At 24.9% G+C, this 14,553-nt stretch overlaps 1 protein-coding gene across 5 annotated transcripts in view; it reads right to left on the reverse strand.

The window, feature by feature from the left end:
• Positions 1–674: 674 nt before the first annotated feature.
• The window catches only part of LOC126904481 (uncharacterized), a 125,999-nt gene continuing 112,120 nt past the window's right edge, over positions 675–14,553 (reverse strand). The window contains exons 2-4 of one of the 5 annotated variants that reach the window (XM_050683552.1): positions 10,493–10,513; positions 3,264–3,839; positions 675–925 (exon numbers count right to left, since the gene is read on the reverse strand). In XM_050683552.1, coding sequence (XP_050539509.1) covers positions 882–925; positions 3,264–3,839; positions 10,493–10,513 — 641 coding nt within the window. In that variant the 3' untranslated portion in view covers positions 675–881. Of the gene's footprint in view, positions 926–3,263; positions 3,840–9,756; positions 10,447–10,492; positions 10,848–14,553 lie in introns of those variants that run through there. The other 4 variants (XM_050683551.1, XM_050683553.1, XM_050683555.1 and 1 more) reach the window with 4 other exon arrangements.

Below are 14,553 nucleotides of genomic sequence, written 5' to 3' on the forward strand. Positions count from 1 at the left end.
TTGTAAAAAATAAAAATACTATATTTTTTAATTAGAATATTATAAAAGCGTTTTAGGTAGTGTATCAATACAGTCAGTATTTTTATGATTTTTTAGACGGAAAGAATATTACATTAAAAGTGTTAATAAATCAATAAAACAATCATTTTTTTCAAGTTTTGAACATATTTTTTTCTTACGTAAGTTATTTTTGACTTTTATATTATAGTTTTAGCGTTATTTCTATTTCGTAACCAATAAAAATTTAACGTTTATTTGATTTAATATTAATAATATCAAAAATTCATAAATTTTCTTAATAAAAAAAGTGCTTATGTCATTTTTCTGTTGAATTTTTCAAATAAATTAGTATACAAAAATACAATTTATATTATATAGCTAAAATATCTTAAAGAAAATTTTGGTGGTAATATAAAATTAAAACTACATATATTAATAATGAAAATCTAATATAGAAAAATCAAGCTTTCCAGTCTCTTATTGAAGCTAATAAATTTTCTTAGGAAATAATATTAGCTAATTATAAGTATAGAAACTATTGCACTATTTTTATAAAGATAGACTTACAAAATAATGATATCAATATTTTAAACAATTATTAAATTAACTATTTATTATAATCTTTATAACATTTATAATCAATGCCTTAACTACAGAAATTTTAATTGAGTATTATAAATTATTATTCAGTAATTATATAAAAATTATAACATTGTAACATACATTTGAGCTGCTCAACTTGAAAAATATTGTAAAGTTAACTTAAACTTACGTTAATTTCATTTCACATTAATATAACGTCAATTATGGAAAAAATTATATATGAAAAAAAAAACTATTTGGAATTATTAAATAACAAATAAAACACAGTTTTTAGATATTCATAAAGATAGTTTTAAATTTAACTCATTAGTATTTTCTGAATCTATAAAAAAAAAAAAAAAATTATCATTAGTCATACTGAAAGTATTTTCTTACGAACAATAACATACTATATAACATAAAAATACTATGATGTACTCATTTTACCTCTTAACATTTCTGCATGACATTCTATAGAAGAATAAAATTGATCCTGCAGCAGGCACGTAGACATGGGTGGCCCAGGGCCGGCCCCCCCCAAATTTAAAATTCAATTATATTTACGAATTATCAATAACGTACTAGGCCATATATACATTGAAATTATTATTAATTTGTGATTAATATTGAGTAATACAGTTATTATTATAGCTGTATTTTCATTTTTATATTCATAGAAAACGTTATTTGTAAAAGATAACGTTCTGGATGTAATAATAAATGGAATAACAGTAACTCAAACGTGGTTGTAGATAATTTTTTTTAACTCTGATCCAACAAATGATAACAAACTACCAAGTATCATTGATACTTATTGAAATATGCATTGATTAGAATCTAGTTGATTACAAAATTCGATAGAGTATTACTCTATGAAAAAGTTTTTGATAAATCTTATCTTTAATCTGTTTTTTTTTTATAATTTAGTAGTTATAATAGATAATTTGTTTGTTTTTGTTAATTTTTAATTTGTATATAATAGTAATGAAAATATGACTAAAAAAAGGTAGGAATTGTTTTTAATTTAAAATAAAATAAATTTTACATTGTTTATAATTTATATTTATTTTCAAAATTATTTATAACTTATTTGTTATTAGTATTTAGGTATAAATTATTTTTTCTTAATGGCTTAAAAGTTGAAAAATGAAATCAGCTTTTGTGCACATCATTATTTTATTAGCTTCGATGCAAAGCTGAGAAGGTATTGGTTTTACTATGATGTGTTTTTTTTTTTGTGTCTGTTACCACTTTTTCTTAGCTCTCACCAAACCGATGTCTTTCAATGATACGTCAAAAGATCACAAATCGAATCTAGTCGAAGACATTACCCTCAAAAATTGATATAACTTTTTTAAAAATAACCAAATCAATATAATTTTTTTTTTTTGTATATAGATGCTTGATGTCTTTACCTATCATTTGGTATATTTTTTTTGTAAATCTGACACTTAACCTGCCTACAGTAAGGGATTTAAAATGACAACTTTTTTACAAAAAATTTACTTTTTCANTACAGGGGGGGATTTAAAATGACAACTTTTTCACAAAAAATTTACTTTTTCAACTTAAATTTTGAAAGTGTTCCGGAAAGTCTGACACTTTTATATATATATTAAATTAAAGCTAATGTAATCTACTTTATTATGTAAAAAAAAAATTTCGGACTTTATTTTGTCTTCACGGTGAAAATGGCTACCAAATGCTATTATTGTGTGAAAATTCTCGATTTTATTTTTTATATTTTTTACTTTATAATGCTATAACTTATTGAAAAGCGTATGAATCAACACAATTTTTTTATGAGAAATAATTTTTTAATAATCCCTTTTTCATTCGACATACTTTATCTTAATCAAGATATTAATAAGGATCTAGCAGATCATGTAGCTTTTAGATAATCCAACAATTTTTTAAAATTAAACACTATCTAAAGATTTGCATCGAAGCGTTTTTTTTTTTATAGTGATTTTAATCACTGTCAAATATCATTATACTTGATCCAACTATACCACGTCACCACTGTGCCGCGACCCCCCTATGCTGGGTTTTTTATAATACTGTAATAATTAGTATACTTTATACGAAAACAATTTGTTTTTAACCAACCAATGGTAAAATTTTGAACTTGTAAGATTTATAGAATGGGATACTGTCTAAGGAGGAGTAGAGGGAGTCCCCACAAGCATTTCATGAGAAACAAATTATGGAAAATGATACAAGGGCCCAAAATTGTTGGCCCCTCCAATAAATATTTTCTGGCTACGTGCCTGTCCTGCAGTATGATTAAATAACTTGTTAAATCTACATTTGGAGTTTTAAATTTAATTATATTACTGTAATGGAGTTGTTTAAAAATTTTGTATATTAATGCATCCTCTGGCATCGTTACCAAATTTATACAGTTTATAAAACATTCCAAAAAAACATTACTAAAATTAATGAAATTATTTATATCTGCATTCAGTTTTTGAGATTGATTATATTTATTAAACATTAAAATTATTTGTTCTCTACGTAAACGATAATCACTAAATTTTTCTGATAGAAAATTGAAAAAATGATGGGGTCATTCCATGTGAAATCACATGAAAGAAAAAAAAATTATCATTAGTCATACTGAAAGTATTTTCTGATAAACTATATAACATTAAAATACTATAATGTATTCTACTATTTACCTTTTAACATTTTTGCATGACATTTTATACTAGAATAGAACATATGCTGTAGTATCTTTAAATAACTTGGTATATCATGTGTAGATTTTAATTTAGTTAAATTTCTGCTTTGGAGTAGTTCAAAAATTTTGGTTATATATGGATCTCTTGGCATCGTTACCAACCTCATACACATTATAAAACGTGTTAAAAAATCATTGCTAAGTTTAATGAATTTTTGTTTATCTTTTTTCAGTTTTTGAGATTGGTTATATTCATTAAACATTAAAATTATTTGATTAATCGGATCTTGACGTAAACGATAATCACTAAATTTTTTTGATAGAAAAATGAAAAAAGTTGTGGCCTTATTAAAATGGTCAATAAACTTCTCGTGATCATCTAGTATGTTGTTTAACGTTTTTACTGTAAATTGACTATATTGAATTAATGCTGTAATTCCAACACTTTCAATAACATTTCTAAGCCAAACTATGGCTTCCATTGGATCGTTATATTCTTGTATGGCTTGATCAGTAATTTCTTGTAAGGTTCTTCCAACAGCAGGCGTGCGGTAAAATAAACGAGGAGCTGAACCTAAATATTCTTTATTCAAAGGTACAGGATTATCAATGTCGTCATTTAGGTCGATTTCTTCGAAGTTTTTGACTGAAACTTGATCACTAGTGTACACAGTACCCTTATCTATTTTCAATAGTAACAATTTCTTGTGGTTATGTATATGTTTTTTGGCGACTTCAAGTGTTATATTCTTTATATTAATTTGCTCACACGTACAGATCTTAGGTAAACAAATTAACAAAAATGCGTAATTAATTAAAATCATGTCGAAAAAAATTACAAAAAACTATGAGTGAAAATCTAATGTAGATATGCTGAAGAGAAAAAATTGTTACAATATAATTTTTGACATACGTGCACTTTTTAAATTGAATAAACTGTTTTTACATTTTTCTGCAAATAAAAATACTAATAATATATTTTTCATAAATTAAAGGCAGCAAACACTAGTTTATTTTTGAATTTATAAATGATTACATTTTGGCGTTTCATTTATACATTACAATAAGATCGCAAAAAAAAAAAAATTAATTAATAAATAGTATAATGAATTTATATAGATATTAATTTTTCCCCCTTTATTTTTTATGTTTTAGATCACACACAACACTGAAGACTAGTCGTTAAATAATTTCATAAATAGAAACACATTGTATTGAATTAAAATTAAATTAGTTAATGAATAAATAGTTGCTGAATAAGTAGACAAAAATATTAAACGAATTATTCACCAATTGTTGAAATATGTAATAAACAAAAATTAAAAAACCCAACACAGGGGGGTCGCGGCACAGTGGTGACGTGTTATAGTTGGATCAAGTATAATGATATCTGACAGTGATTAAAATCACTATCAAAAAAAAAACGCTTCGATGCAAATCTTTAGATAGTGTTTAATTTTAAAAAATTGGTGGATTATTCCAAAAGCTTCATAAACTGCTAGTTCCTTATTAATATCCTGATTAAGATAAAGTATGTCGAATGAAAAAGGGATTATTAAAAAATAGTATTTCCCATAAAAAAATTATATTGATCAATACACTTTTCAATAAGTTATAGCATTATAAAGTTAAAATGTAAAAAATAAAATTGAGAATTTTAACACAATAATAGCATTTGGTAGCCATTTTCACCGTGAAGACAAAATAAAGTCCCAAATTTTTTTTTTACAAAATAAAGTAGATTACATGAACTTTAATTTAATATACATATAAAAGTGTCAGACTTTCCGGAACACTTTCAAAATTCAAGTTGAAAAAGTCAATTTTTTGTGAAAAAATTGTCATTTTGAATCCCCCCCTGTAGGCAGGTAAAAAGTCAGATTTATAAAAAAATATACCAAATGATAGGTAAAGACATCATGCATCTACAAAAAAAATAATTATTTTGATCCATACATCTTTCAAAAAGTTATAGCATTATAAAGTTAAAAATATAAAAAAGAATTTTTTTACAAAAATCGTATTTTTTTTAATGTCTGTTTTCACAATGAAGTGAAATAAAGTTCGAAATTTTTTTTTACCATTATAAAGTATATTACAGTAGCTTTAATTTAAGATATATATAAAATTGTCAGACCTTGCAGAACACTTTCAAAAGTTAAGTTGAAAAAATTAATTTTTTGTAAAAAAGTTGTCATTTTAAATCCCCCCCTGTGGGCAGGTAAAAAGTCAGATTTATAAAAAATATATGTTTATTTTTAAAAAAGTGACGGCAGTTTTTAGTAAAAAAAATTGAAAAAATTTGGAAAATTAGCCATTTTTAAATTTGTAATTTTTTCGGAGGTTTCCCCCATTTACGGGGAACAAGGGAATTTTTTTCAATTTTTGAGGGTAATGTCTTCGACTAGATACGATTTGTGTTATTTTGACGTATCATTGAAAAGAAATCGGTTCGATGAGAGCTGAGAAAAAGTGGTTACAGACAAAAAAAAAAAAAACACATCTTAGTAAAACCAATACCTTCTCAGCTTCGCATCGAAGCAAAAATAATGTAATATTAATAATGATGTAATGGTAAGGATGAAGTATGAGGATAAATAGTATCTGGTGGTCGAACTGTGTTGAGTTATCAAATAATAAAACATCCTTATCTTACTCATTTTTGTTTATTATGTAAATTTTTAAGGAGTAAAACTGCAAATAAATAAACATTCGCACTTACCTTTATTTCCTTTCGTAGTTGACTGAATTAATCTTATGGTGATTTTCGCTCCAGTGTTTACAATCGTTTATAAAATCTTGCGTTTATTGCGATTAATTAGCCATTATATATATATTGGATTGAAAAGGATTCTCTTTAATGGGACCTGCGACTATTATGATTTGTTTTTTTTTTATACTTTTTAAATTATACTATGTTTGTACTAATAATATTTTATATGAATTCCCTATATCGATATCGATATTCACAAAATTCTCTCTTAACTCGTCAAATTATAATTTTAAGAATATTAAGTAAAATTAAAACTATATTAAAAATATTATTAATTTAAAAACTAAAAAATATTAAAAATATTTAACTCAAAAATGATGCAGACCAAGGCGAAAATACGCCTGATTGGAGCTGATATATTTTTTCTCAAAAAGTGTATTAAGTTCCATATGACTCAGAAGTTTGCCAGATTACCAAGTAAGTCAAGCAATAATAATATTCATTTTTTCAAGTCAATAAATTATGCTCAGGAGAAGTTTATTAAGTTAGAAAAAAAAATTAACAAGACTGTGGTGGCCCAGCGTTTCTCAGCGTAGAGCCTTGACTGATGCAGATATAGTTAACCTCGTTTATATATATATATATATTAAATATTATTTCAATACACCTTTTACTATCCTTTACGCCAACTGCCTACGCGTTGCCGAGAGGTAATTGTCCTTTATGGCCGGCCAGTACAAAGGCAAAAGTATTACTGCTAAGACTAATTTTTTCTAATCACAAATTACGCTTCTTCACTCTTCTTGGTACATTTAAGGCTGTCCAGATATGAAGGGCACAATAATATTTAAAACCTATACAAAATACAAACTATATATATTTGTTATAAGGATATAGATGTGTTAAGCTTAATATAAAAGGGCACAAAAACTCTCTTACTTCGACTCACTCCTTCTTCACTTTATGATCTTTCAACAAGTGCCTTTGTACATATTATAAATTCACAAAAAGTCGAAGTAAATTTATTTTCAACGTTGCTTCCAACATTACAAAGGTAAAAATACATTTCACAATATGTAGAAACGCATATTATAAGAGAGGGCTGCAATCGTTTGCGTGCGGTCGGTTTAGCTGTGATCTTATGTACGAGTTTTGGACGACCGGCAGCTATCAACGATATCAATCCCATCCAATTATCTTTATTTTTTTGGATTTTTATGTTCTTTTCTGAGCAATATTTTCAAAAAATAAATTAAAAATAACTATTTTAACAGAGAAAATACAGGTTTTTAGAGCTAATCATTTGGTGACTGGCTACAAAAAGAATTGCGAATTTAATTAGAGTAACTATTATTATGTCTATTGCGTATATCACTGTATTTTAATAGGTTTCATTGGAAACACATCAGTGGTGTTAGTGATAGTGACTGATTGTTGTGCTAAACACACCATCTACTCTAATTAATTTAGTATAAAAACGAATTCTTTATTCCTATTATGTGTGAAGATATTTAATTATTAAAAACATATTTTAAACATAATAATACAGTATTGCACTATATTGAACTTTGTACTACTAATATAGATATTTTAAATAGACAATATCAGTAAAAGAAATAAGTAAATTTAAAATAACGAAGTAACTTAATAAGAACAATATATTATTTTAAATGAACAAAAAAAGTATACTACATATAGAAATTAAACACAGTATTTATTATATTTATTTATATTATGAAAAAACTGTAAAGTAATTGAAGAATTATAATAACTTTTGATTAATTTTAAGATCAAATAAACTGTTTTTACATTTATATGTAAATAAAAATACTATTAATATATTTTTCATAAGGTAAAGACAACACATAATAGTCTATATTTGAGTGCGAAAATGTGTCGTAATATGCACAATGCTCTGCTTTACGCATCTTCCATTTATCAATATTTGATATTTAATTAATAATATAATTATATTTAATTTAATTTAATCAATATTTAATGCCAATTGTATACAAACAAATAATTAATTTATCTGTTATAACATATACACTGTTGTACACTAGCTATTATATATGTTTATACGTGTTAAATTGTTTATTGTATACTATGCATCTTATCTTATAATAACTATCATGTTATGTTCAAATTTTATACAATAAACTGAAAATCACTAAAAGCGCTGACGGCAACAACCCATGAAGGGGGTAATTAAAAATAATATAAAAAGGCTTAGTTCTGCTTGCACATTAGTGAGCGAGTGTGCCAGCGAGCGACTCAGTTCTCTCTTCTTTTTGAAGATCTGAATTCAATAAGGAATTCAGAATTCTTCAGCCCTGATTTATTTTGAGCAAACTAGCCGCGACCCCGTGTTGTCGTCGGTACATTAAAAGCGATGTTGAATACAATTATTTTGCGTTAACACTTTATTTATTTAAAAGAGACAGTATAAATCTTTACGCAAACCTTGACGATCTTTGTATAAGCCAAATAAAAGAAGTAAGTAAATTTATATTAACCCAATTATTTAGAAATACTAATCTGAGTAAGGAATGATAAAGCAATAGATCACATAATTATATTCAAACTTTATTAATTGTTACTGACTAGTTCGTACCTTATACATTACATGGTATTCGTGAGATGGCCACCGCCTCTTCATTACCTAAAAGAGTTTAAAAACCTAATGTGATTTCTACTGTGTATATAAACATTTCGACTGGATATTCGTGAGATGGCCACCGCCTCTTCGTTGCCTCAGTGTATTATTTCAGGTACTTACCAGTTATGTCATTTGTAATATCTCTATAGAGAAACTTTAATAATTTCTTTTTATATCTACTTGTCTTTATTGTTCTAAACCCTCGGACTTTACAACCCCCATAGAACCTTGTTGCTCCTGAATTGACCAAATCCCCAAATATCCAACCTTGGTCATATAAATCCCCTAACATCAGTTTTTGCTTATTTTTGTATTACTACAAATGACTAATTTATAGGCGTTTCATTTATATCCCACTAAACATTTTAAGTTTTGAAACGTATTATAAATGTTCATTTTGAGTGATAATACAAACTTAAATTTGTTAACATTCATTTGATGTTTTGAACATATTTTTTTCTTTACGTAAATGTTTTATTAGTATTATATTTTTAGCATTATTTCTATTTTGTAACCAATAAAAATTTAACGTTTAATTAATTTAATATTAATAGTATCAAAAAATCATTAACTTTTTTAATAAAAAAAAAGTACTGTCATTTTTCTGTTGACTTTTCCAAATAATTTAGTATACAAAATCAAATTTATATAGTTTAAATTTTATAGTTAAAATAATCTTAAAGAAAACATTGGAAATAATATAAAATCAAATAGATATTTTAATGATAAAAATCTATTATAAAAAAATTAATTATTCCAGTTGACGTTGATACTAATAAATTTATCTTTGGATATAGTGTTAGCTAATAGAAACTATTAAATTTTTTTTATAAAAAAAAATTGTACAAATTAAAGCTTACAATATTTGTAAATAATTATTTAATTAATTATTTTTCATAAACTCTATAGTATTTATAATCAATGACTTAACTACAGGAATTTTAATTGAGAATAATAAATTATGATTCAGTAATTATATAAAAATTATTGCTTTGTAACATAGAGTTTAGTTACTCAACGTGAGCAAAATTGTTAAGTAAACATAAACTTACTTTTATTTTATATGATAAAATAAAAATATTTGGTATTTTTGAAAAAATAAAAAATACAGTTTTTAGATATTTATAAATCTTATAATTTTATTTTAATATTTTTTTTTTAATTTCAATCATCGAAAATTTATAATTAATCAATCACTTAAGATATCTTAGATTTTAGGAAGTATTTTTTTACGAACAATAACAGTGTTTTATTTTAACATACTATATAACGTTACCTTTTAAGATTTTTGCATTACATGCTATGTAAGAATAGAATACATCTAGCAGTAAGTCATAAAAATATGATAAATTTTCACTCTTAGACATTAATATATTTATATGATTGCTATTAATAGTAGAAAACAAATTATTTATAGTTAAACTTTTTTTCATCTCTACCAAAAGTGTACAGCCTTTAAAACGCTCGGAAAAATCATTGCTAAGTTTAATGAATTTTTGTTTATCTTCTTCCAATTTTGGTGATTGGTTATATTCATTAAAAATTAAAATTATCTGATCAATCGGTTCTCTACGTAAACGATAATCTCTAAATTTTTCTGATAGAAAATTGAAAAATGTTAAGGCTTCATTACAATGATGACTAAACTTATCGTGTTCTTTTGGTATGCGATCTATCATATATGCTGTAAAAACACAATATTGAACTGACATTGTAATTCCCATGCTTTCAATAACATTTCTAAGCCAAACTATGGCTTCCATTGGATCGTTATATTCTTGTATAGCTTGATCCGTAATTTGTTGTAAGGTTCTCCCAACAGCAGGCGTGCGATAAAATAAACGAGGAGCTGAACCTAAATATTCTTCATCCAAAGGTACAGGATTATCAATGTCGTCATTTAGATAGCTTTCTTTGAAGTTTTTGATTGAAACTTTAGCACTAGTATACACAGAACTGTTCCGTATTACAAAATGTAACATTGTCTCGTGGTTATGTATATGTTCTCTTGCAATATCAATTGTTATATTGTTCATATCAATTTGCACACACGTATAGTTTTTAGCTAAACTAATTAACAACAATGCGTAAATACTTAAAATCATGTTAAAGAAAATTAAAATTAATCTGAGTGAAAATCTAATATAAATATGAAGAGAAAAAATCATTAAAACATAATTTTTGACATATGCGGACTTTTTATATCATGAAAAAACTATAAAATAATTGAAGAATTATAATAACTCTTGATTAATTTTAAGATCAAATAAACTGTTTTTTCATTTTTATGTAAATAAAAATATACTATTAATATATTTTTCATAAAGTAAAGACAACACATAATAGTTTATATTTGAGTGCAAAAATGACTAATTTATATGCGTTTCATTTATATCCCACTAAACATTTTAAGTTTTAAAAGATTTAAGTTGTTTAATACAATAGTTCTAATTAGTTTATTAAAATTCTTTAATAGTTACTTTAAAACATTTATTTCAACATTTCATAGGGTAAAAATTACAAATCGAATTAATTAATATAGCGATAAAAATACAATTAAAATTAAACCACAAAAAAGTATATAATAAGTACATTAAGAATATTTTTATATATAATGATTATATAAAATTTATTTTACATTTATATATTATTGTTAAAGAAATCAATGTTTGGAAACTGGTTACATGATCTAATAGGAGGAGCACACAGGAATATTTATATAATATTTATTTTTTTATGCAAAAGGTAGAGCAAAAGGTGGTTGTATCTTAAGTGAACTGTAGGAACATTTACACCAATGCTTTTTAAGAATTCTGAACCGTTTTTTTTAGCCCATTTATTATATTTTTTCATTTTTTTTTACTTAAAATTGCCATAACTTTTTTAAAAATGACCAAATCAATATAATTTTTTTTTTTATATAGATACCTTAGATAATTACCTATCATTTTATATATTTTTGTGAACATTTGACCCTTTAACAGCCCACAGGATGGGGTTTCAAAATGGTAACTTTTTTACAAAAAATTAACTTTTTCAACTTAACTTTTGAAAATGTTCCGGAAAGACTGACAATTTTATATATACCTTAAATTAAAGCTAATGTAATATACTTTAATTTGAAAAAAAAAAATTTGACCTCTGGACTTGTCTTCATGGTGAAAATGACTACCGTATGCAAAAATATGCTATTTTTGTGAAAAAATTCTTGATATTATATTTTACATTTTTTAACATTATGTTGCTATAACTTTTTAAAAAATGCATGAATCAACTTTATTCTTTAATGATAAATACTTTATATATACTTCTTTCATTCGACATACTTTTTTTTAAAATCGGACCATTTCCCTTTATACAGGGGGGGTGCAAACCTTTTAAAATGCTTTACAAAAAATTAACTTTTTCAACTTAACTTTTGAAAATGTTCCGGAAAGACTGACACTTTTATATATATGTTAAATTAATGCTTATGTGATATACTTTAATTTGAAAAAAAAAAATTTGACCTCTGGACTTGTCTTCATGGTGAAAATGACTACCGTTTGCATAGAAAAACGTACGNCTTGTCTTCATGGTGAAAATGACTACCGTATGCAAAAATATGCTATTTTTGTGAAAAAATTCTTGATATTATATTTTACATTTTTTAACATTATGATGCTATAACTTTTTAAAAAATGCATGAATCAATTCTATTTTTTAACAATAAATACTTTATATAATCCTCTTTCATTCAACGTCCTTTTTTTTTAAATCGGACATTTTCACTCTATACAGGGGGGGTGCAAAGTTTTTAAAATGCGTATAGANGGGGGGGTGCAAACCTTTTAAAATGCGTATAGAAAGTAGAACTTTTTCAACTTAACTTTTGAAAATGTTCCGGAAAGACTGACACTTTTATATATATCTTAATTTAAAAATTATGTAATATACTTTAATTTAAAAAAAAAAATTTGACCTCTGAACTTGTCTTCGTGGTGAAAACGGGCATCAAAGTTAAAGAAAAACGTACGATTTCCGTGAAAAAAATCTCGATTTTATATGTTATATTATTTAATTTATATTTTATATAACTTTTGGAAAAATGTATGGATCTATATTATTATTTTTTTATAATAAATATTGATATACCCCTTTCATCTGGCACGCTTTTTTTGTAAATCGGATCATACCCCTTTAACAAGGGGGGTCAAAACTTTAAACATGCGTATTATTACTAAGATATTTTCAATTTAATTTTTGAAAGTATTCCGGAAATACTGACACTTTTAAATATATCTTAAATACAGCTTATGTAATATACTTTAATGTGAAAAAAAAAAATTTGACCTCTGGATTTGTCTTCATGGTGAAGTCGAGAAAAATTACTTTGAAATTTGAACTAGCTTAAATAGCCTATTTTTTCACCCGACTGTAGCAACATACGGTTGCTGAGTTGGTAAACTTACGTTTTACACGCTTGGGGTACGAGGTTCCAACCCGCGTATGACAATAAATTTTATGCATTTTTTTTAAGTTAGTATAAATTTTTAACTCATTTACATTCAATAACTTCAATAAAGATCAATGATCCCATCACTTTAGTCGCCCCTTGCAAGAATAAATTTCTTATTCGTATTAAAATTATTTTACTATATTTTAAGTTTTAGCTTCGATGCAAAGCCGAGAAGATGTTTTTTTGTGAATATCATTTATTTTCTCTGCTCTAACTTGACCTACTTTTTTCAACGATACGTCCAATGACTACAATTCGTATCTAGTTGAAGATATTACTCTCAAAAATTGAAAAAAAAATTCTAATTTATCAATTAAACAGTTAGTTATTACATCGTCTCCATAAAGACAATTAAAATCATTAATTTCTAATGTTTTCAAAATATTTATTAACGAATGAAGTTTGATATGATAGGTTTCAACTACAAAATTAAATCATTTTACTTTGTAATTTAATAATTTTATTACTCTGTTTGTGTGTGCTACTATTAGACTATAATATTCAAATTTTTTTCTAACGTGTTGCTATATAAATCATTTCTAAAAAAAATGATTGTTTTTTCTCCTGAATTAACAATTGATTTTTACAAATATAATCAAATTTTATAATAAACTCAATTGAGTAAATCTTTTTAACAACTTTGTTTTGATTGGTACATTTAGTTAAAGTAAATCATTAAAATTAATTAAGTTCTCAATATTTCAATTATAGAATCTTTTCAACAAACAACAAAAGTTCCTAGGAAATTATTACTATTACTTCTATTTAAGTTATCTATTACCATAAAAATGCAAAAAAATATTGAGCTTTTCTGATAAATTTACAATAAATAGTAATTATAAAACTTTCTGACTGCATATTGATCTTAACGATACAATTTTTTTAATTGTCATAAAATTTTCTATTTAATTATGTCAATGTCAAACTTACCAATTGAGCTAAAAGTTATGGTAAAATAAATTTTTTTTTTTTTTTATAAACATTTACAACAATCAACTTTAAACGATTAACAAAATTGGTTAAATATGTCATTTTCCTTATTTTTAACTTATTAATAATCAAATTAATATTAAATATTATATCAAATCAGTATTAATTTAAAACAATTTTTTTTGTTCTTAATTATTTTTTTTTATATGTAAAAACTATTTTTTAATAATATTAAAACTTAGAAGTTATAGAAAAAGTCTAATTGCACATTTTAAAACATCGCGAAAAGTTGATTTAGAATAGTATATTTTTGTTTCTGATGGAAGTTCCTTGTAGTCCAGTGTATAAAACTTATAACTTTGTTAATTGTTATAACTTTATCAAAAATGACCAAATCAGTATATTTTTTTTTATTTAGATGCATGTCTTTATCTATCATTTGGTTTTTTTTATAAATCTAACCCTTTACCTGCCCACAAGAGGGATTC

This window comes from Daktulosphaira vitifoliae, unplaced genomic scaffold (genome assembly GCF_025091365.1).
Source record: "Daktulosphaira vitifoliae isolate Bord-2020 unplaced genomic scaffold, ASM2509136v1 Scaffold_4, whole genome shotgun sequence".
In the NCBI taxonomy this organism is placed as follows: Eukaryota; Metazoa; Arthropoda; class Insecta; order Hemiptera; family Phylloxeridae; genus Daktulosphaira; species Daktulosphaira vitifoliae.